Consider the following 26362-nt stretch of genomic DNA (forward strand, 5'->3'; position numbering starts at 1 on the left):
TTTTGAAGTAGTTTCTATGTTTACTAACATTCCCATAACTGATAGTATTAGTTGTCTAGAAAGACGACTTAAAACACAATTTTTTGCAAACTGAAGTAGAAGAAATATGCAATCTCACATTCACATGGGTCTCACAAACAGCTTCCAGTTTTGATGACAAGTTTTACACCAGACAAACTTGTCCCGAAATGGGAATTCCCTCTCCGATTTTGTGTGACATATGCATGGATGAGTATGATAGTAAGCTATTGAACGTCGTGCCTTCCTCATTTTGTCGGAGATATGTGGATGATACTTTTGTGCTTTGGGATGGTTCTAAAGATGAGTTAGAACAATTGTTACTCGTAATCAATGACATAGACCCTAACGTTCAGTTCACAACCGAATTCGAAACAAACAACGGATTTATTTTTTGGATGCATTAGGAACTAAAAGAAATCACATTTCCAAACCTCTGTCCATCGTAAACCTTTTTCACGGTCTCAATATCACCTCAGTTTCTTGTCATCCCTTGCAACAGAAACTCTCAGCGTTCCGTACTTATGTAGTGCGATCATTTAACATCTGTTCAAATCGAAGCACATTAGACCGTGAACATGAAACCATCAGAGTGATTGCGAAAAAGACAGGGGATTTCAACACTAACATCATGAGTAGAAAATACATGAAACCAACAAGCGAAACAACTTTAGAAAATATAGAGAGGCTACTCAAAAAAAGTGTAGTTCCACCCACTATCCCATAATTTCACTCAAGATCAAACCGATTCTCAAAAAGTTTAAGCTAACAACCATAGATGTGCCTGCTAAAAACTTAGGTTTCAAGCCCACTGAAGATGCTATACAACCGAATAAACAATGGGGCATTTATCACTTTTCATGTGGTGATTACCCTCTTGGTTATGTAGGACAGAAAAGGAGACTCATAAAAGCAAGAATAAATACTTACTTTTATTAGTTATTCTTGTTTAAAATAAAGTTTATTCTTAAAGTGTTAGAAACATAAAATTTTCGATCCTCTTATCCTCGATCCTCTCTCTTTCGATCGTTTATTGAACAAAATCATCACATAGATGCATGTATTTATTCCTAATCATATTAGTGTCAATGATAGGTTCTTCTGTTTTTGAAAATAATAATATATATTTCAAAGCTAACAAAAGGCCTGTATCGTTCACGTCCACCCCCCCTCGCTCCCCGAGTCGTTCGAAAATACACAAATTCAGAAAAATTATGTAAAAATAATACCAAAAACATCTTCGTTTTTCAATATCGAATGCAAGTATTTATACAATGCAAATATACTATTTTATCAAAATAACGGCGTTCAAAAATACATGCAAACAGAGCGTGTTAATATATTTGCATATGTATGTGCAAAAATACAAGTCACGATGTATATTTATTCTAAATACGTATTTTATGTGTTTATTGCACGTATGTTTATAGATAAGAATGTTTTGGCGTAGGTGACATTAAATTTAAATTTATCATTCATAATTCATTTGAGACATGAAATTGAAAAAACAGAGGCAGTCGAAGGGTTGGGAAGCTACCCTCTGACCACGAAGGTCTGGGTTCAAATCCCGTTTCGGGCATGGATGTCTACTGACACTAACAAATTCCCTGGACAGATGAAACGCATCTCTTGGCAACACGTGCGGATCACGTTATTATTTAATAATAATAACACATAAATGAATACATTCGAGACTCTGCTGACTCTGAAATCACTAATTTTTACAGAACTTACATTTTAGAATATTACACAGAAAATAAGTATTCTGAGAATCTAAATTGAAAATTCACTTGGCGAAACTAATATGTGTATGCGTATGTATTACGTTACGGTAAATATGATAAACCCAATTATCATTCATAATCACAAAGTATTTTGGCAAGTTTGATTAATTTCCGTAAATTTATCAATTTTAATGGCGATTATGGGTAGCCAAGCTGTCATTAGTGAATTCGATATATTTTCTTAAATAAATCAATTTTATTGATGATTGTGCATGGTACCAATGCATAGTTCACCAATTATTGGTAAATTTAATTTATATTAAAATAATTGACAATTTACTGGCGAATATGCATAATACGTCGATGCATACTATGCATAAGAGTGCGTCGCTGGTAAAATGATAAATCGTACTATATGGTATATACTATACATGGTAATTCATACATGCACAATATCATTATATCAGGGTATGATCGTAAAATTTGTTATCGTTTCATTGAGGTGCGACTATATAAATCATACAGACTACACTCATTTGGACTTTTTTTTTTATTTATCAAATTCATAATTTAACAAGGATATTATGCATTACCACATTTAAAGGCGATAAATTTCAAGTATTTATCAAATTTATTAACGGCAATGGGTTATTATCCATATTCTGCAGTAAAAGTTATAATATTTTAGTATGTATCAAATTTACCAATGGCCCCTGGGTATTAAGCATAATCCTTGGCAAAAGTGGCAAATTTATCAAACTTAAAAAGAGTATGCATAATAACCAGTCATTGTAGCTATTAGTCATTTCAGCTGAGACCAAAGTTTGAAACATTTATAAATTTTGCCAGTGATTCAGCATGATGCCCAAGCAGCGTTGGTAAATACTTTAAATTTATCGGTTTTAACGGTGATTATTGTGAATTTCATAGTACCTAATTTTAATTGGGTACTAATTTTTGTTCCAAAATGATGCTACTATATAGTTGGACTCCGATATAAAGAAGTCCAATTTAATAAATTGTATGTAATCCTATAAATCTGAATTTCATGATTAAAAATTCGTTAAGTCGAAGAATTCGTTGAATAGTAGTTCGTTATATCGGAGTACGATCGTAAAATTTGTTGAATGGGAGTTCTTTCTTCAGAATTCGTCAAACAGGATTTGATTATAGGAGTTATTTCAGGGAAGTTCGGAAGAGTTTGTTAAATCAGTGTTCATTAAATCCCGTTCAGATTTTGAATCACATTAGAATGCAATAATCTAAATAGCGAATCACATTACGGCATTTTATCATATTTATAAATACGAAATGACGACTTTGCATAATAACCGGCAAATGTGAATTTTGTACAATTTGTCATGTTTACCAACTACTCTTGGGTATTAAGCATAATCACAAGTAAATGTGGTAGCTATTTACGTGTTTATCAATCTTGCCAACGGCATTTGGGGTTGATGCATAATCACCGATAAAAAGGTAAATTTAGGGAAATTTATCAAGCTTACCAAAATTGTCGACGAAAACGAGTAACGACTGATTATTACGCATAACCAGAATTATCATATTTACCGTTAGAAATTGATTACAAACGGTGTACGTTAATAGCGATATTGAGAGGTTAAAATACTTCCAATTATAGCAAAGTTAAAAGCTGATGAATAACTGAAATATCAAGAATTCATTCTGTAATTTATAATGATTCCGCTGTGCCATTCTGATTCAGTTCAGAATCAGATAGCAGGCCATTAGCATAACCATTTATCAGATCATCGGATACTAAGCATTATATAAAAACTAATTTAAATTATTATATTGTATGTATCTCAGAAATATTTGTCATCGTGAATTCTGAAAACTTAGGCTAAATTCTAATTATTTAACTAGGTCCTAACGAAATCATGGAGCGAAATAGCGATGAACAGAGAGCGTATCTATTCAGCCGGGAAAGTTCGCTCACCGATAACACAAGTTGACAACTCGGGAAATGCAGCTTTGCGTGAAATAAGCTTACGGAAGTCTTTTCACTAAGAAAGTTCCATGAGTTGAAATTGTCTGCTTTAGTTGCAGTTCTTCAACGTTGGCTATGGCGAAACGCCTCGGGATGAAATAAACTCAAAACAGCACAATACGTCTGAAAAAATAAAGACAATCAAGCCCTGGAGAACAAAACCAATTCACCAAACAACTATTCATCTATGATCGTTATCATCGAACTCTAGATCAGCTAAAACTATTATGCATAACACACATCCATTACTTTAGCCCGGATGCTCATGAATCGTGCAAAACTACCCACGTGTACAACATTTACCATTCGAACGCTTTCAAATCCATAAATACGACGAAGACATTTGTTAAATGTGACATTCAAGCGTCGAAACCATGTCTCACTTGAATAGTTGTAAAGTTGTGATATTTATGCTATCTTAAACGTTTGAAATGTAAGTACTCTTATATCACGTCGAGTATCCCATTATTTCAGAAGATTCAGATGTTCACAAGCACTAGACATATATATTTTTTAAAAAATTCATCTGTTCTGTAGAACGTGCAGATATATGAGAGAGGCGATAATATATAAATGATCCACGATAAATTTACATGAACTGCTCTGTGTAGAGAACTGAAAGAGCATCTGAGTTCATGATTAATAGATCAAGCGAAAGGGACATTAAGGAAGGAAACATAAATTGGAGAGTAAATACGGAGCATGACACGTTAAAGTAGAAATTATTCGTGCTAAATTGAAAAGAAAATGCTTCTATCAGAACAAGGCAAGTAACTGTAGAGATGGATGATTTTTTTCTCGGACAACGGTACATCAAATCAAGATACTTTATCGATGTTATGAAGAGGTGAGCTTTTGAAAGAAAAGTTCTCTGTGACCACCCAGAAGCGAACCCAGCTCCTCTTTAAAAATGGGCAGGAACATTGACCATTATACCATAAAGACGTGACTTTTCTTCCCGTGAAACACGTACTGTAACATGACTTGCTGGGTAGAGACATTATAGCCTGTCTTAAACTCAACGATCGACTTCCAAGCGGCTGTTCAAGATGAAAATTTTCGGTGGTGAAAGATTTTTTTTGTCGATCATGATATATCAAATTAAGAGACTTCCTGGATATTATACGGAGGTGAACTTGTGGAACTGAAATAAAAGTATGAAGTTTCAAGAAAAAGTTTGTTTTCTCCGCCTGAAAACGAACCCAGGACTTCATGCAAACCCAGAGAATAACCAGACCACTGGTAATTGTACCATAAAGACCTCTCTTAATCTCATCAATCCTCTGAAGGTAAGAGACTGCAATGGTTCTATTCAGCAAGCCACGTTACTGTGCATGCTTTAAGGGAAGAAAAATCATATCTCTGTGGTATAAAGGACAGTACACCTGCCCAGCGTACGAGAGGGTCTCACTTTCATTTCCAAGTGGAACATCCTTGAAAGTGACCACCGTCATTTAAATAAGACCACGGGATATGATGGAAAGGCGCCAATGTCCGAAATAGTCAGTAAATTATTCGATACTAATGATTCGTGCAAATAGAAATGTAGTATATGCAAATTACGAAGTTCTTAAGAGAAAATTTTTTTTTTCTTGCGGATCACGTGCACATGCACCACAAGGACACCGCCATAATATTCCATTCATAATCATGAATTTATGTGTACATTTAGTGTTATCGATGAACATATCGGTTGTATTTTTGCAGTGGATATTTCATTTTTATTTATCCTCGAACAGTACTCGGTAAAACAAAGAAAAAGTCACTTTTATGAAAAATCTGAGAGTGCTTTTTGAAGTATTCTTCGAATTCTGTTGCCATTTCTCTATTACATCTAAGTAGTTCCTAGGTTTATAAATTCACTGTAATACAGACTTTTTAGTGAAGCTGTCATTTAAAAATTTTAATACTTCGCCACATTCCTTTCTTGTAAATGCTGGAAGGTTTTGAATACATGCGGTAAGTAGAACCTGCGTTTCTATTCCACATGAAATAACAGCAAACCCTTCCATCTTTGAGAAGTTAATAGTAACTGCCCTCATTCAGAATATATTTCACTCTAGATTTCATCAAAACAAGAAATGAGATGGCTTCTACCGCACAAAACCAATAGCCGCAACCCAATATCTAACCTATTATTTTTTTTGTAACACATTTTACGCACATTTGGTAGGAATTATTTTTTATTTAAGTAAACAAAGCGTTGCCGTTTAGAGCAGCTCAATTTAAAATAGAAAAGATGTAAGGTGTGAAAGGCTGTTCTTGCTCTCCTCGTCACTCTTTCTCTGACGTTTTCAAAAGTTAAGTTGTCTACAAGATATATTAACGAACCCCGCTTACAAGAACAGTAAATGCAGGAACAGTAAATGGAAAAGACACAAAACAATAAACAACGATAACCGGAGGCCTACGAGATTTTCCCAAAGCCAAAGAAGTGATTTCTTCAGCGATCTCGCAACTGAAATCGTATATCTCCTTCAACGTTGTAATTACACCAGCTAAATAGGCGTGATGAGAAATCCTTTGCGGTACACCAACAAACAGAAGATAAAAATACCCAATTTCTTGTAGTTGTTTCTTTTTTATAGCCAATGTAACTTTTGATGTTCGTACTTATTTGTCAGTGTCATTGTGTGTGTGTGTTTAGAATTTCAAAATTTAAGTGCGCGTGATCTACAGAATTCAAGAATTTGATTCGACATCAATGCACACGTGTTTAGTTCACTTATCATTCTAATATTTTGATGAAATAAATTGCATTTTAGAGGATTTTAACACCAATAAGCAGAACTTTTTTCGAGACAGCCTATTTTTGGCGCTTAGGGGGTCATTCAAGTATTATGTCAGCATAAATAGAGGGGAGGTGGTTTCGGGTTTGTTGACTTTTGATGACAAGGGAGTAGGGTGGGGTTGAATGGTGCTTACGTCATCAGCCACCCTTTATAAAAATATGAATATTCTTAATGGCATTTACTCGGTGTGACATAAACAAGAAGAAACTTTCCCTAGTTTGTGGACATTACGTAGTTAAATATTACTATAGAACCATTTTGTGATCTCTAAATGTTCCGCGGATCCTTCAATCGATCTGGAAATGTGTAGCGGGCCACTTAAATGCTCTAGAGATGTGTCTTGGGCTGCTTGAGTGTTCTGGAACTGGGCCACGCGTCAATCAAGTGTGTGATACGTAATTATTCCACGCATAATTTCAGTAATCTGGGGATATGCCGCGTGCAACTTGACTAATGTAGAACTTCACTGTGTGCCACTCAAGTGCTCCAAAACTGTGACACATGTCACATAAAGAATCCCTAAATGTGCCACAGACCAATTAAGTGTTCTGGAGCTGTGCCGCGAGTCACAAAAGTGATCTGTGAATGTGTCACGGATATACTTGGATGTCATACGTGTCTATATAATTTTCTAAATAATTTTTTTTTTAAATTGATATAAATAGTCGGAAATTTTTCTTTTTTCCCTCTTATCACATGGAGCTAATCCAATACAGCTGCTATATATATAGTCATATATCACACGTTGGCGATGAAAAAAAATGGATTTAGTGCCTATCAGACCATCTTACATCAGCCCATTGGCCAGGGATCTCCAACCACTTCGCGAATTAGATGGAAAAAGTCCAAATCATTTCTGCAAATCGGACTTAGGTCAAAACTCTCGGCCAATTCACGAAGTGGCCCTACTTGGGCTTTAGCAGTAACATGCATTTCTTCCCAATAAAAGTTCGAATTCATTCGAATAGTTAAGCTGAAACACATATCTTATGACTTGAAAAATTTCGATCTTGGGATGATATCAATGGTTTTTTTTTCAAAGTTGCCGATTTCATGTGCCGTAGCACTAAATAACAGACATTATAGATTTATACAGTTGTTACCGGACAAGTCTAATTTGGTCTAGTAATATAATATAATGATAACCGTCATTCATTATTAAATAGGAAGTTTCGTTGCATTAGAATTCTAAAAATCGCCCTCCCATTCGGGCGTAAATCATGGAGAAATAAGTAGTGTTTTTCTACATTATAAATATAACGGAATAAAGGGAATTATCTGTCTTCAAAGTTGCATGCAACATGTAATTGAAACGAATCGTCATCTATTCAAGTGAATTATAACCTATGAAGGGAAAACGCATTCAGGGAAATGGTTATGATTCATAATCACGTCCATACATATAATAGATGAATAGAGTGTTTTCATAGCTTTTTATTGTCTCATGAACGGAAAAAAACGAAAAAAAATTTCGTTCATTATTTAATAATGAGAAAAATATTAGTATCCCTTTTCATGTTCAATTTTCTGCGTTTTTATTACATTATTTTCTCTTTTTGCGTCTTTTATATTCAATAGATAGCATCGGCTTCATTCTGATAAAGTAATTATTCTTTATTTGCCTTTTTTATTGTGGTTTTAGTTTTCATGGCAATTTTAATGAATATGTGTTTTCATATTTCCCTGACTTTGACTATTATGTTCGATGAATAAAAGAGTGGATTGTTCATAATATTTTGCTGGCTATAGGTCTTTGATTTCTATTCAACACGGAATACTGCAATAAATATGATTATTTCTCTATGATTCGCTTCTTTTATTCTATAAGAATTGATGTTGCGTCCATCGGGATACTTTGGTCCCAATGGAGTTTCAAACCTTATGTCTGAAAATATATGTGTGGAAATACATATTGAATACATAGGGAATCGAGTCCACTGAAATAGGGAGGAATACAAAGCCGATCGCATTCCATATAATTAATTATACAGGGCGGACGAGAATTTCTTGACACATTTTAGAAATAAAATAAAAAAATTATCAACAAATCGATCAATTGACATAAACAAATGTGAGGTTTACACTAAAATATATTTATTTTTATCATGGCCTAATTTTTTTTAAATAAATGGAAAAAAAATTAAAATTTCACTCATATATATATATATATATATATATATATAATACATTGATTTTTCCTCTGTATGTCTGTGTGTGTATGTTCTCAATACAAATCTACAATTTTGGATCTATCGTCACCGTATTTTGCATATGTGCAAACGAGACCCTACTTGAACGATAGGCTACTTTAAAAATTCTTCAGCGCTGGGCAAATTCCCTGAATAAGCAAAAATCTTTCGGATAACAATGTTTTCTGAGCATCGAAATGTTTACTTTGGTTGCCGTGGTTCCCTAGCAATGGGTTTCAGACATTCATATGCCTTTACAATGGTTTGTTACTTCTTGAATGCTGCCCATATTATGTATAATAGTTTATTCCTTTGTAATTGTTTGACACTTTTTCAATCCTCCCAGTTTCTGAAGAAAACCCGGGCAGCGCCGAGAATTGTAAATAGTACAATATACGAGCAATGTAAGAGCAACACACGCACAAACTGTGCATAATCAGTGTTTATTACTATTTAGAGCTACATAAAACTACAAAACTCTGACATTCATGCGCAAGCTTCAGCATTTTATGCTGGTAAACTAATTAGTTGATTTGTTATTAATTTTTTAATTGCGCCCACCGGGTATTATTTTGTGATTCTCACACTGTTGAATAATTTAACTAAATAATTCAATAGTAAATATGACTGAATAAACCAAATAAAACATGTTTATAATTTTGTCTCATCAATTAGAGACGAAAAATCTCACTGAAAAAAACTATATCTCAAACTCAATATTTGCCCCATTTTTATCAAGCCTAAATGAATAACTCAAATTTTCATAATAATGACGTATGCCGGAAGCTATCTCTGAGTCGTATATGTTCTTAATGGAATACATTTTTCTATATAATACGTTAATTATAATTTTAATGATTATATCAACATTTGTATTATCTATCTAAAAGTATTTTATTTTTGGGACAGCTTACCCACCCTCACTTTTCATTAATTAGTTTTTATCTCATTTTGCCTGTTGTGGCGTTGTATTTGCATTTGTATTTGTATAGATAGTCAATAATAATACTTAAACCACTTATAGTAGTAATCATGTGTAGTAATATTCATTTATTTAAATTGAAAATCATAAAAATATGAAATCTAATTTTCATTTTGAGGGAAAATGTAAAATATGGATGATGTGTTGAAAAATATAGAAAATTTATTATACAGAATAAATCACAGTATAACTCGTTTCTCACTTGCGTCTATCAATGTTTAAATCTTATTTATCAGAGCACGGGTGTAAGGATGAAATTTTGCATAAATTTTTTCAATTAACTTACTGTTTGCCAACTTATTTCCCCCGGAACATGTTTTTCTCTCTTTTCTTTCTTTTTTTATAAAGTTTATGATACGAAACACTAATACTCGAAGTTAACAATCACATTGCTGGTTAGAAGAATCTGGAAAAAGAATGATTTCGTAATTATTATTTCGACAAGTACAGGAAAACCTACATTCTCCATTATACATGTGCAAAAGTTTCATCAGGATATTCTAGTTTCAAACCCCTATACGATTAATATTTAATTATTCCAATTTCTATTTTAATTTTAATTTTTTATTTATACATTTTTTATCCATTTTTACTGATACAACGCCATCCAATTTTGTTTAACGCTAGAACAATGAGTGATAAATAAAACAGTCAACGTTATATGTGTATTTCAAACACTTTCCGCTGTATGCAATATGTGTGTGTGTTTTTTTTTATTTTATTTTATTTTTTTTACATAAACAAAATCTTTTAAAAATACGATGAATCAAAGACCTGCTTCTTATAAAGTTAGCAACTTTTATGGCTATTGAAAAAATTAATAGTAATAATAGTTCAGAGTCTGGCGGAGTCTTCGTTGCCAGTGTATATCTGTGCAAAAAGCAACGAGAAACAATGACTTGAAGAGCTTCTTTTACCAAAGTAGCGAAACCTGATGTTAACTTTATTAATAAGCATCGCCGGAGCTCGATCAGGGAAAATTGATTGAAGTTTTTTTTTTCTATCAAACTTTTGTCTGTGAAAATATGTTTTTATCAGAGACAAAAACATCGAAAACATCGATAGCCTATTTAGTTTCCGAAAGATGCTTATAAACTAAGAATTCTTCTCTGATGGCTCCAACATGCACACAGCGAGTAAAAACATGCAACTGACAACATTGAGAGATGTCTACAGTTTCACCTAACCGCATACTGAAGGGAAATGAAGAAACTGCCAATTTCTGGATGAAAATATAAAATTATCGATTTGTGTGTGTGTGTGTGTGTGTGTGAGAGAGAGAGAGAGAGATTATGAATATACTTAATTTCATTCAGTGTATTTAGTTTAATTTTCTCTCAATCAATCTCACGGACCCTGAAGGGGTCCATAGGCCCCCAGTTAAGAAACCATGCGCTAGAAAGACCACGCCCGTCATTTTGACCGTTTTCGATCTTCTCGCTCGATTTTCACAATAAATAAAATAGTTTAGATTGTGAAAAAAAATTCACGACTTTCCCTAAAAATCCTGAAATCTTTCCTGTACAACTATCGCGAATTTAAAATAAAAAATTGGCCGAGATATTTTTAGTTATATCTAAAAGGACCATCACCTGCCAATTTGACCGTTAACGTTATTATAAGCACTTCCATTGCATGCACAGAAAATATTTGCCTGAATCGTGACATCCAATTTCCTCTAATACAGATCTTCTCGCTTCGTACAATTGAAATAATCCTAACTGACCGACGGATTATGAAATAAAAATATTAGTTTGGCCAAAAATGTAGTAATGCGAATCATTGAATCTCACCTAAAATTTAGAATAAATGTAACCAATGTTCGAGGCTTTCCGCTTCACTAATTACGTGCTAAAAAAACGGAATTATATTATCTTGGTAATACGTGTAATAATAAAAGATCGAAAAATAATTTCGCGTGAAGTTCAAAAGAAGAGAATCCCTTTATAAGAGACTTTACAAGAGACGCTTTTGATATCACATAAAGATGTCCACATTGAGTGCTTTCTGGAGGGATGAAGGAATATATTCTACTACAAACAATGCGTTTAAATTTTTAAATATGTATTCTCAAAATGGGATGAAAAATTTCCTGTAACCATTGACTTTGAGAACGAAGCAAAGAATGGTGTTCATCAGATGGTTCGAAACCAGTCCGTGCGAGTATCACTAATTTGACAGTGCACGTTCTCCACAACATTCTACTTCGCATCAAAAAATGCTTAGTCGATTTGTAAAAATATATATATAATCGAAATTCTCTTTTTTTTTTGTTGGAACTAACTAGGAAGCTAATACCAGGGGTTTCTAGCATAAAGTTCCTCGTGGAACCCTTGATAGTTACAAGACTGTTCAGCGGAACCTTTGATAGCTACAAGACTGTTCAGCGGAACCTTTGATAGTTACAAGACTGTTCAGCGGAACCTTTGATAGTTACAAGACTGTTCAGCGGAACCTTTGATAGTTACAAGACTGTTCAGCGGAACCTTTGATAGTTACAAGACTGTTCAGCGGAACCTTTGATGATAATGAAGCTGTTCTATGAAGAATTCAAACAAAATATTTGAATATTTATTCAAAAAAGTGTATTCCAATCATTACCGCTGTCTTAATAGCATCATAGCCCCAAAAAATGGAAAGGGCTTAGACACACAACCATCTCTTAGTACATATAATTATTTATTGTCATCAACCATTCTTATCGTGGAAGTCCCTATTCAACTGAGGTCCCCACATGGTCCTCACAAGAGGGTGGAGCTTTCAGAGCGGCCCGTGGGCCCAAGATGATTCTCATCGTTTTTTGTTTTCGCACTATAAATTCATAATTGGGGGGGGGGGCATGAACAGTCTGACCTGATATATATATATATATATATTCACATACACATTCATATGTACAATTACACGTATTCAGGGGTCAGCACGGATCATGGCCTCAAAATTAGTGAAAATAGTGACCAAAATGTTTGAAAAAGTGACCAAATAGTGACCGAAATGTTTAAAAGTGACCAAATAGTGACCAAAATATTTTTAGAGAGAGAGAGACCAAATGGACAATGAATTTTTATTACCAAATTGAATGAATTGAAATTGAATTTAGTTTTAACTTTGTATTTCAATAGAACTCATTGAAATTGCTTTTTTTACATAATAGATAGAAATAATTAAATCAAACTCAAACGCATTCTGCTAACCAGAAAAGTTTTGAATAACTTATCAAATTTATCAACAACTATGTGTGAGAGAATAACTACATTACATCCTTTTTAAGTAACAGCAGCAATGCCTTCCCCCATGTTGCTTTCCACAACCCATCTTAAAATCAATTTAAGCAGGAAAAACTTCAAAGCGGGAAAAATTTTTCCCATTCAAAGAAGGGAAAAAAATGAAATAACACAAAATTTGATGAGAGAATTTGTCCCATCTACATTCCAGTGGATTTTTCATTCATGTTATGCTATGAATGACAGTATACAAAATGTACTCAAACTTTTTTTAACTAGTACAAATTTGATTTACATACCTAGGTTTGTATAATATGTTCCAACAAATTTTAAGAAATTTACTTAATGATTAAAAACCATAAAATTAAATTTTTAACATTTTAAATTATTAAATTAAAAAATTATTTAAATTATTAAATTGAATAAATTATTCAAATTATTAAATTGAATAAAGTATTCAAATTATTAAATTGAATAAAGTATTCAAATTATTAAATTGAATAAATTATTAAATTAACTTAATTATTTTAATTATTATATGTTGAGGGAGGGGCAATCCACCCTCCCCCCCCCCCCACCAGCGTCAATGGCAGAGCCTACTGATGTATACATATATATGATGTATATCAATTGTCATCGTGCCACACCCCTAAGACCTTAAAGTATCTCCACCTATGGCTGGACTGGGAAAAGTGGGCGAGTACTATTTTACCAAAATAATACTGTCCTTGGGTGAGGGAAAAAATAAACCAGTTTTGAAATTTGTAAAAATATATATTTTCCCTTTTTTTACACACAACATACACCCCTGCAAAAAAAAAAAAAACACATTTACTCCTTTACCCAGAAACACAGGGGTGGGAAGTGACAAAGTCCATTTCGGAGCAGCTTTGAAGCAGCAAAATTCAGGATTCTGAGCAGTTTTGGAGCAGCAAATTCAGGATTTGGAACAGCAAAATATAGGATTCGGATCAGTTTTGGAGCAGCAAAATATAGGATTTGGAGCAGATATTTATTGGAGCAGGGAAATTAACAAGAATATTTTCGTTAACCCTCATCCCTTTTCAAAATAAAACTGCACTGTCTTTTGTTATCAAACATCTTTTCATCAGCTTGTTTTTGGTGTTTCAGGCTTTTGACACCTTGTTTGAAAGAGAGGCTGTCATAAAATTTTTCACACCAGTCTATTTAAGATGATTTTTGCTTACTGAGGGCACTATTTGCTGTCTTGAACAGCAGCACTTCAAATGAGCAAAAAATTTTCTATAAGTTTTTTATACTCGGAAAGAAATTGTTGCAAATTGGGGGAGAATTTCGGAAGAATCAACACGACGTTTGGCGATTAAGTACGCATTATTTGGCGAGATAAGCGATCTGACACTCGTTATTCGGCAAAGTTTCTAAATTAACATTCGTAATTCGGCGAAAACACACTTTTTACTTCCGGAATGGAAATTTTTTTCACGAAACATCTGGATTTGACGCAATGACGATCGACTACAGTAATTTCTGCTGCATCCAGTGGCGACTTTTTTTTAAACGGCAACCGACTCGCATTTGCACTTTAAAGCTTTTTTTTTTTTTTGAAGCCGAGCACAACTCAGGTCTATCGCATGGGCAATTTACTACCTAGTGAGTTGTGCCGGAAGTGTAAGTATGTGTACCTAACAGTCTGAGTGCGTATTTAGTGTTGTGTATGATTTTTTAGTGCTGCCATCTATATCTCAGAAGTGAAGTGAGTGTTGTGTAATGACTGAATATTTATACTGTTTGTAGGACTGTCGCTCTCTGTGGCGAGACTTTTTAACGGGGAGATCGGCTCGCATTTGCGCCTTGAAGTTGGGAACCACAGAAAACCAACTTCAGCCGACCACCACTGTGGTGACGATGGGGCTCGAACCCGGGTCCCCGCGATGCGAGTCCGTCATTATGACCACTCGACCACCACAGCGGCGCACTTTAAAGCTGAAAGACCATTGCAAACTATCTTCAGTTGCACAATCACGGATATTATCGGGGTTTCACGATGGAAAGGCCGATAGTTTAAATAAGGCGTACAGTGGAATATATATAAAACACGCGCTTAGAAAGAATCGTTTCACGGTAAGCAGGAACAAAAAATTTTTGGCGTCCTTTAAGAAATTCTGGACATACGAAGCAAAATTAGCTATTTGGCGCAGAAAAATACGAAAACACTATTGGAGCAGGATGGCGCAAGATGTTAATTTTGGCGCGGTGTTCCTACCCCTGGAAACAGTATAATTTTGGCCTCCTCCCCCCCCCCCCGTAATTTTTAACAGAAAAAAAGACTCAGCGGCCTTCCCCGGTAAATTTCCCATGAACCTTGCAAGCACCAACGTGGCGACTTTTTTTCGAGCCAAGGAATCGCCGTTTTGCGGTAGTCAATTCAAGATGGCTGACAAAGGGCACACAAAAAATTACAAAAAAATATATAATTTATAATATGAATTAACCTAATATGCGAAAATCGATAGAAATATATTGGGAAATACGGATGAATTACGGAAAAATTAGGATGAAATGAACACAAAAATCGAATCAATAACATACGGGGTTTATAAATGCGGTTGATACAGAGTTTATGGATGCTGCTGTCAGGGCTACCTATTTTAGCGCGAAAACAAGTCGCCACGTTAGCGCAGACTCCTCCCGTAACTTTCAACGAACAAAAATAGTGAATTCGTCCCCATCCGGGACACCCGATTTACCATGGCCGTAATACAATTGTTTTTTCTGGAGGGGAAACGTAATTTTACTGCCCCTTGACTGTGAAATTCGATAATTTTGCAAAGGAATTTTTATTGCCTTTTCTTAAATATACCATTCCATCAAAAACGCCGTCCAAGGCATTGCCGCCCCCCCCCCGCTTTTGGATCTGATCAAGGTATGTAGCAATCCGGGTCGCAAGTACGAACGAAAATTTACTATCGCTCGCGGCCGGTATCCACTCTTTTTAACAAAAAATGAGTAAACTCGGCACCTTTCCTCGTTCAACACCCGTGGAACCAGACCCCCGCCCTTTCCTACTGCGGTCATAACAGACTCGAGACGAACGTTTTAATAACTTCCGAGGTCTAAAAATAAGATTTTTTTACACATCAAGAATGGTGCGCAAGATGTCGATATTTGTTGGGGGAGCAGAGCGTACCGACTGAGCTGAAGAAAAACAATGATCAGAAGTTCATTTTGAACTCTTTTTCCATAAAAGTTGCAAAAACAAAAAACAAGATCATTTTCGTTCATCAAAAATACGGCCGGCAATCAAAAGAGAGAAAAATCGAATCCCGACATACATCCATGCGGAAAAAACAGACATCTCACCTATAGAGAAAAAACCAGTCTATACATCCGTGCTCCCGTGAGGGTACGCCGCCGCCGATTTGCATACAGCGTCGGAACAACCGGTTCCCGCACGTGCATGGAGAGAAAAAAAAAGGAAAACAATCCAACAATATTAAGTCAACAATCAGTATCGTGAAGATGCTCTAAATTAAGTTACGGCCCGGGCATAAAAAAAAATTAATATTAGGCCCTTTAAATTAGGAAAAAAATGTGAAGTAGGGGCCAAAGGCGCGCTCTGTGTGCCCATCGTTAAATCCACCTTCAGTTACGGCTCGCATGCACGTTAACTGAGTTTTTATCAGCCTGATGACAAATTTTCATCTGATTTGGAAACCCTTGTGTTAAACTAAATGTTGAATTGCAGGATTCTGTGATCTTTTCATAAATAGTTCTCCTTTCGATCAAATTTGGGGGTACGGTTTCGTGCTGAGATTTAAATCCAGTTAGAAAAATAGTACGAATTTTATTTGTCGATAGATCGCGATTTTCAATCGGATGATTTTTTTTTTATTGTAAGTAAATTCAAAATACATGCGAGCTTCTTTAACCTTGGCCAGCTACAAGAGTATTCTCCAAAGCGTATTAATAATACGCTTAATACGTATTAATAATACGCTTAATACGTATTAATAATACGCTTAATACGTATTAATAATACGCTTAATACGTATTAATAATACGCTTAATACGTATTAATAATACGCTTAATACGTATTAATAATACGCTTAATACGTATTAATAATACGCTTAATACGTATTAATAATACGCTTAATACGTATTAATAATACGCGTCTTTAATACGCGCTTTGGTATTCTCCCGCTGCGCGTAAGTTAGTTTCTGCACGGGCTCTCTAATCGTCATTTCAAATAACATTTAAAAAAATTAACAAAAGTAACGATAGAACAAACAACAAATGTAACTTAATCGATGCTCAGAGAAAGGAATTTGGCCCTTAGGACTAAAACTTTTTAAAACAAATAAAATAAAGGATCAATTTTAAAATAAGATGAAAATGAAAGAACGAGTGAGCACGTGGGGAAATAAGAAAGAATGGTAGTATAGGGGGGAAAAAATTCTTGTTGTAACTACGCCTTTTACGCTAGTTTTTTTTCCGACCGGCTTTTCCATAAAATGACGATTCTTTAACCAAGGAGCTTACTTTTTCCAAGCGCCTTGAAATCAAGTTATGCTGACGTCACACGGTATGCTCCCGGGAAGATAAGATGCCTTCGATCGTAGTTCAATGAAGGGAGGGAGAAAATTAGCGATATTGAACAGGTAAAGTTCCTCCTTGAAGAAAAGAAAAACACTGACAGCAGAAAAGCGCGCGACACAGAGGTTTTTTTGCTAAAAAAGTGGAAAAAGTGACCTGGGCCTGAAAATACGTAATAAAAGTGACCAGTTTCTAAAAAAGTGACTTTTAGTGAAAAAAGTGACCCGTGCCGAGCCCTGCGTATTAAAATTTATAAATATTTGGAGTATGTAGTGAAAATCCATCTCCGATCATGTTCTCCGGTATCTGTCCTTCTAGTTTTAATATTAAATAAACCATCCAAAAAACGCAGATCATCACTGAACTCTTGGGAAAAAAATTGAGAAATATGGACTTAACCCTAGCTAAAGCATATTGTGTGGCTAATAGTTGTCTTGAGAGAGTATTCTGGCTTTGATGGAAAATCATCATTTTACTGGGGACTGTTGCGAAAATAATATAGGTCACAACAGGCAAGCTGTCCAACGAAGTGGAATAAAACAAATATTTTCCATAAAAATATAATTGTCGAAAAAATATTAAATTCCAGCAACGAAAAATTATTAAATTCCAGCAACGAAAAATAATATTTAAATTTCAAAAATAGTATAACCAATAACATAAGCTCAAATATTAAATTATATATAAAATACACGGCACACTAAAAAAGTCAGGGTGCAATAGAGTGCACTATCATCTAATAATCTGAAGAAAAAAACTATATTTTAGCGTAATGGGTTTTAATGGAAATGCATTAGAAGTAGTTTTTGATTAGAAAAAAAAACCCCTTCAGCATTGAAATATTGTTTCATGGAATACGTATTTTCTATAAAAAATAGAATAGGAAAAATCTCTGTGAGAGAAGAACAGAAAGTTCACAGTAGACCAAAAAAAGCCAAATAAAGAGAATCTGAAAGTCTATCTTTCTCGCTCCTTCAGCAATTACGGATGAGGATCGTTTCACAAAAGTAAGTCCCTATTAAGGTCACGAGGGAGAGCTAATTAGCAGCAAAGAATGCTACTCTAATCTGATAAATGGTCTTATAGGTGGACCATTTGCCGAAACTCTTTTCCACTCACTATTCTCAAGTAATTAAGGGCATCCGCAAACCCCAGAATCCAATAGTCAGAATAGGGAATCTCTTTTTTCCCCCCTCTTGATTTACACCAAGGAAATAGAATTCGCAGTCGGAACCATGAATGACATGGTTGAGATGAACTGAGTGAGTCGATGATTAGGAACGGAGCTCTCTTGAAATTGGAAAACACCGTCCTTGCATTTCTTATTACCATCATGGAGGAATCATCTCAGTTTGTAAATAAGAAACCTAGGCAGATAAGCACTTTTAAAATCCGAATTTCACCAGAAATGATTTGATACCAAATATATCTATATACGAAAAATGCCTTTGATGGCAAGATAGCTAAATGGTATTTACCTTTACGAATTCAGAAAGTAGAATCTAGATTCTACGTATTGAGTTTTAAATTTCTTGTTTATAAAAAGAAACTATATATTTTAATTGCTCATCGATATTACCAACTTTAGTTGATTTCTTTTTCACTCTTAGCGAATATAATTCTCAAAGAAAAAGATTTGGATTATTAATATCCATTTTACGTAGATGCTAAGTTCGATTTTAAAATGTTTTCAGTATTTTTTCCTAGACTACTTCGGTTATTAATAAGTTCATATCGGTTCATTAAGTTCAAAGTGCACAACATTTATCAGTGGAAATGACATGACGTTAACTTAGTCATGCTTAATTTGTAAATATTAAGGAAAATAAATACGTGAAAGTGTTTAAAAAAATCTTGAAATTGATGTCTGATATCCCGAAATTTTTTTTACATTTTTAATCAAAATTTTGTGTATTTTTGGTTTGTTGTGATACCATTTCTTCTCATACTTAATTTATTTTTTTCATCTGATTTATTTGCTGTTTAGAATGTTATGGGTTCGGTAAGATGTGTAGTCGATAAAAAATATGATTCTCTAAGTGAAATGACTAATTTGATTAATTTTCTGTGTTTATTAAAACGTAGCTTATTTCGAGAAAATTAAATAAATAAATGTGTGTGCGTGTGTGCAGGGCCACAACTAGAAGGGGGGTGCAGGCGGGTCTGGTGCCTCGGGCGCTGTACTAGAGGGGGCGCAAATTCCATTCTTTGATCTCTCCCCTAAGATTATGAGGGGGCGCCAAAATGCATGCTTGCCTCGGCTGGCCAAGCATTACAGCATTACAGACCAAGCTCTACAGTAATCGTCAACATCAAAATTCAATTTTACTTCTCCAAATTTCGTTGAGGAGTCAAAATTACATTTTTTGATAACACTGTATATATATATATATTAAATATGGTGTTGTGCAGGGAAATAATTCTTTTTTATGAAAGAATAGTGGCTCTCTTGAATGGTTGTTTAAGTGGAAAGAATACATGCCGAAAAGATGAGCTCAAATTTCCCACCTATTGTCTTCATTGAAGATTTCTACCACTCATGTGAAAGAAACAATTGAAAATAGAAATGTTTGTCGAACTCGGATTCTTGGCTTTGAATTTTATTTTTTAGCAAATTGAACCTAGAATTTTACCCATTCATCTACCATATTATGAGAAGTAGAATAAGAAAAAATGATGAGGATATATAAATAAAAATAAAAATATCGTAATAAAAATGATTCTCATGTAAACTACTTGGTAGGCCATTTCAGTTCTAATTGAAGAGAAAATATATAGTTATATAGTATAATACACACACACACACACACACACGTAGCAAATTATCTATCCTGATAAATTAAAGTACTGTCGGCAGATAAAGACAATCATTAGTGTTCAGGTTTTATACGTATTCCGACTGGTACGGCGTTGACCCGGAAAGTGAAAGGACGTGGGTTCAATTCCCCGAAGAGGCAGTTGAATTTTATCTCTTTCCAAAAATTCATCTTGGCAACAGCCAGTTGTTAAAACCTTCGCATGGTAGAGGTTGTCGATGATCTTTTACTAATATTTGGGCTACTTATGCAAAGATGACGTCGCTCTCCGCTACCATGCGAAGGTTTTTAATAACTGGCTGTTGCGAAGATGAATTTTTGGAAAGAGATAAAATTCAACTGCCTTTGCGGGGAATCCAACCCACGTCCTTTCACTTTCCCGGTGAACGCCCTAGACCACTAAACTAAAAGGGCAACGAGTCTCTCAGTCGTTCCAGGGAGCTCGTGTGCATTGAATGGGACCGTACACGGACTGCCGGACGTAACTCATGCCAAGCTCACAACTCCTGACGCTGCCACCAGATGGCAACTTATGCAAGGGATGACGTCACTCTTCACTACCATGCGGAGGTTTTTACCAACTGGCTGTTGCGAAGACAAATTTTTGGAAAGAGAGAAATTCAACTGCTTTTTTGCGGAGATTCGAACCCACGTCCTTTCACTTTCCAGATGAGCGGACGGTTTACGAGGTGCATATACAGTTAATAACTGAAGATTTTTTTGAAAATTCCATGCAGTCTATATTTTCAAAATAAAGAGAGAAATATATCAATGTAGAATGTTAATATTTTTCTATTTTAATTCATATTGTTATTTATTGATTATGATTCAATTATGCAATAATGTGAACACAATCAAAAACAAATATATTTTTACCATGATTATATATTTAAATTAATAGATAGATAGATAGAACCGCTCACAACCCCGGACTGATGCAAAGCACCTTACTTCCGTTCCCTCAAAAGAGGCAGAGTTGTGTCGGAAAAGTGAACAAAGATTTATAGTGGTGGCTTCCCTTGCCCCGTGCTCGCAAGTTTCGAATTACTCGCGTCGTTCTCCCCAGGAAGACAGCCATCAACCCGATGCAACGTACAAGCCATTTGACAAAAATGGGTGACTGAATCCAATGACTAGGGAGAAAAATTGCACGTGCGCCCAGTGGCACATAAGGGCCGGAGACCGCAGCCTGGGATTCCGAAAGAAATGTGGAAAAGACTTGTGGGCAAGAAAGAAGAGGAAGAAGCTGGCAAGTTGAAGTGGGAGAGCTTTGAGAATGATCAAAATACACAATACACAATGTATACAAATTACATATATACCGCGCCTCGACTGTGACGGGAAACGAAGAAACAAAGCCTCCGTCCACAGTGCTGAGCAGTTTTGCCTGACCTATTGCAGAATATGCAATATATACACACACACACAGAATTCACACAGAGCCTGCACTGCAACGGGAATAATCAAACAGAGCCTCCGTTGACAGTGCTGGGCATTCACATTTGAATTACATGCATATATTATTTACTTTACAAAAATTCCCCTTTTTTATACCATTGGGAATGCACAAAAACATTACTGTATGAAGGTAGTATTGGGTACAAATATCACCATGAACTCATACAAATATATATTCAAGGTTACAAATTACTATCATACTAAAAAGTGCGGCGGGAACAATCAAATACAGCCCCTGTTCACAGTGCTGGGTGGCAGCGATCACATTTGAATTACCCACACATATTTACATAATATACGCTAATTACAAAATATAAATTCCCATTTTTATAATAATTGTTGATACACATAAATATTACTATGTACGTCACATATTCACAACAAATGCCATAATGAGCTCCTACTAATATACAAGGTTACTAAACCACCATCACACCATGAAACCGTATATACAAAAACATTCATAAATTATACAGGGTGTATTACTCAAATGTTATGGTTTAGGAGCCCAAGTGCGCCCCTCTATATGGAACCCGCATCCGTTTCAGATTCCACTTCCGAATCACTAGTGGATTGTTCACTACTTCTAGTTATTATCAAAATAGTTTCTTTATAATTTATCAGATAGCCCAAGACTTGTTGTAGTTTCCTCGTTGCAGATCTTTGTAAAATAATTTTCCGTTTCCACAAGATCTCTCGTCCGTTCGGTGGCGCCTGTAAATGGTATCCCTTTGTGTACTCACACTGTGTCACATAGTGTATCACGCTTCCCGGATGTCCGCATCTACACGTATTGGTCTGGCTGATTTTGAACCTTTGCATGTATTCACCGAATGGACCGTGTTCTGTGAGGAACATTACTATTTCTCTCGGCATGACTTCTTTCATTTTACCCACTTTTGGTATTACGTCGAAGACTTTTCTTCCAGTTGTGCATATTTGCCAATGGTGTTGCCATTTCTCTGACGCTTCTTGCAAGAGCAGATTTTTAATGTAGGATGCCGGTAATTTCATTAGATGGTTTTCATGTTGATGTTTTGTAGCCTCTTTTGCGAATTTATCCGCCATTTCATTCCCCTCAATGCCTACATGAGCTTTCACCCATCGTATTGCAATCTTCCTGTGGTCCATTAGTGTTTTCCTAATGTCATGCACTAGGCTATAAGGGGATTCTACGTCTCGTATTGCTTGTATACATGACATGCTGTCTGTCTTTATAGTTGATTTTTCTGCACAATTTTTTGCATAACTGACCGCCATCCAGATTGCGTATAACTCTGCTTGAAATACAGTGTTGTTATTTAGCAATCGGCAGTTCCATTTGTCTGTTACTTCACCCATGTATATACTGATGTAGGCGGCCCCTACGCCATCCACGGTCTTTGAACCGTCTGTGAAAATAATTCGATTTGTTGATTCTTCTACATCTATGGTCAAGACCTGTGTTGGCAAAATATCTTTCACCGGGTGATACGTCCATGGTGGATGTTTATGCTCTACATCTGTAGGAAGATATGTTACATTGTTTATATTAATCTCGCGCTTTAGCCTTAAATTTGCTTTCTGTACTTCGTTTTCCAAAAGTATATGTAGAGGAGGATTGTTAGTTAATACTTGTAACGCACTGTTTGGTGTTGTGGAATAGGCTCCAGTGATGAATAGCAGGAATTTTCTTTGAAGAGAGTCTACTTTTGTTCTTAGTTGTTGTTTGGGATCACCGAACCATGCGATAACACCATATGCTATAATGCGGATGGCGACCACTTTATAAAGCGTATTTCTAATTTTCGTATTAATGCCCCATGCAGGACCAGCCATTCTTTTAAAATTTTGTAAACATTTCTGTGTTTTCGTGATCAGATAATTCACATGTTTGAACCATGTCAGGTTTCTATCAAACATTATTCCTAAATATTTGATGTTCATATTGTGTCTTATTGGATTGTTTCGCAGTCTAATGGTTGGTCTTCCCTTTTTGTGAGAAATCCATAAGTAATTGGATTTGGAGAATTCGATTTCTAATTTATTTTTTGTGAGCCATGTATCCAATAATACCATTGCTGTTTTTGCGTGCTCGGTGACCTTGCGGATTGTCGAATCACCAATTACCATAGCAATATCATCCGCATACACTTGAATCTTTATATTTTCTGGCCAGTTTTTCGTAAGTAAATCATTTATGACAAGGTTCCACATCATAGGCCCACTACAGGAACCTTGAGGGCACCCTTTTGTTTGAATTATAGTGGCCTCACCTTCATCCGTAAGTAGGGATATCTGTCTTTCTCTGATTGCATCAATCATTGTTCTTCTCACATTGTCCGGCATTGAGATGTTGAGAAGTTGCTTTACTATTGTTTTATGGTAAATGTTATTGAAAGCTCCCTTAATATCTATTGATATTAGGGCAACATCTTGTTTTTGGCTCTTAAATGTTTGTATGCTGTCATGAATCTTTGATAGTGCTGTCTCCGTCGAGAACCCTTTTCTGAATCCATGTTGTTTATCGCTGATCCACTTCGTTTTCTCGATGTAATAGTTGATTCTTTGTGTCAGCAACTTTTCGAGAATTTTGCCCACTGTGTTTAGAAGAATTATTGGACGGTATGAACTGATATTGTTCGGATCTTTTCCTGGTTTTAGAAAAAGTATCAGTTGCCCTTTCTTGAATGCTGTAGGGAAAATATTGAAGCTGAGGCATTTATTGAAGAGAGTCAGGAAAAAGAACTTGTGGAAAGCATGTATACTTTTAATCATTGCGTTTGTTATTCCATCAGGACCGGGAGCTTTTTTCACATTTAGTTTATCAATTATTCTATTAATTTCTTGAATTGAGAAAGGTGGATCGTTTCTGATATCAGTATTCTGCTTATTTCTTGACTGCATTACAGTATTTTCATTTTCCCCATTATTTTTGGGGAAAATTTCTTCTAAAATGTTTTGGGCAGCTTGCAAAGATGTTGTTGGATGATCAGGATTTACGAGGAATGTTTGGGGAAGAAATGAGCTTGTATTTGTGACGGTCTTGTATGCTTTCCCAAAAGGCTCCGTCGCTTTTTCACAAAATCTCATCCAGCCTTCTTTTTTTGCCCTGTTGATTTTCTTTTTGTATAATGCAATTTCTTTTCGATATAATTGCTTTAACCTTATTTGAGTGTCTGTATCATTTTCTCTTTCACACCTCCTCTTTAGTGCTCGCAGACGTTTCCTTTCTAACGTTAGTTCATCATTCCACCATGCGAGGTTTTGAATTGGTGAAGGTTTCACTTTTGGAAATGTCTGCTCACACATGTTAGTAATATAGGTCATTAGTTCCTGGCATATTTGTTGGAGGGTTTTGTTGTCTTGACATTTCCTCAAATTGTATTGTATTGTTTCAATTACGCTTTTTGTTTTCAAGATGAAAACCTTTAGCTTCCTCGTTGTTATTTTATATCGTCTCTGTGGCTTTTGGCAAATAGTCACATTCGTTTGTATATAAATGTATTTATGTCCGCTGAGAGTCACTTTCTCGTCCACTTTCCAAGATGTATTCAGTAGTGTTGCATGCGAGTTCGTAATAGTCACATCCGGCCATCCTTTCCCATAATCCGTCTCGAAGGTGGGAGGAGAATTACTATGGTTGAGAAAATATGAATTGTTCCTATTAGAATAATCAATGAGCTTATTTCCTCTAGTATCTGTTCTATGGTCTCCCCAGAGCGGGTGATGACTATTGAGGTCTCCGCACAACAATAAGTTCGCTTGTGTGGACAGTTTCAATAGTTGGTCCATTTCTTTAAGAACATTCTCAACACAATCTTTTGGTGAAGAGTACGCACTAGCTAATATTAGATCATGTTGAGGCTGTGAGATTCTAATCGATGTGATGTTGTTGCTTGTATGATATGTCATAGGGTTAATGTCTGGATTAAGGACCAGGATTGCCGCTTTCCCATTTCTGGACATCCATCTTTTCCATCTTTTCGGAAATCCGCGCAGTGGCTTCCCTGATATTCCTGGCTCCTGCAAGGCAATTATGTCAATCTTATCCTTGATTGCTGTATCTACAAGCAAGTTTATTGCCGCTCTAGTTCGATCTACATTTATTTGTAGTATTTTGAGATTGCCCATTGGAGATGGTGTCGTTGAAGAGCATTGAATTTGCTCTTGTCGACATAATCTTGGGTGTTTTTCCCGTCTGCTATTTTGACCTGTTATCCGGGAGTTGGCTATTGCGTCCTTGATGTTATCTTGAGGCATTGTATATCAAAAATGTAATATTAAAATAGTTATATATAATAAGCTACCTGACTTATATGTGTAGGAAAACGATGTGTTATCTTGTTATCAATTTTTCAAGTGTAACTTCAACTTGAAATTGTTCGCGACTGCCGAACTTATCACCTTTGCAGACGACGAGTCTGTACATATCAAAGTGATTTGACCTCTATGTTCATCTATTCTAGCACTAGCAATGAGCTCCTGTAGATTGCTGTATTTTAACTGTTCTTCTAAGTCATTCATAACTTGCTTGATGTCCTTATGGTCAATAGCGTTTAATGTCAGTTTAGATTCATTGATATCGGC

At 35.4% G+C, this 26362-nt stretch overlaps 1 protein-coding gene across 1 annotated transcript in view; it reads right to left on the reverse strand.

Annotated features, from left to right (window-relative positions):
• Positions 1–26035, reverse strand: part of LOC149077225 (uncharacterized) — a 74078-nt gene extending 48043 nt beyond the window's left edge. Inside the window, exons 1-2 of the mRNA XM_089242363.1 lie at positions 24939–26035; positions 23903–24485 (exon numbers count right to left, since the gene is read on the reverse strand). Of these exons, the coding sequence (XP_089098489.1) occupies positions 23903–24485; positions 24939–26035 (1680 nt within the window). The remainder of the gene's footprint in view (positions 1–23902; positions 24486–24938) is intronic.
• Between the last annotated feature and the right edge of the window lie 327 nt (positions 26036–26362).

The sequence above is a fragment of the Pholcus phalangioides genome, unplaced genomic scaffold, assembly GCF_987345545.1.
Source record: "Pholcus phalangioides strain wild (caught in Gottingen) unplaced genomic scaffold, Ppha-v1.0 ptg000015l_1, whole genome shotgun sequence".
NCBI lineage: Eukaryota > Metazoa > Arthropoda > Arachnida > Araneae > Pholcidae > Pholcus > Pholcus phalangioides.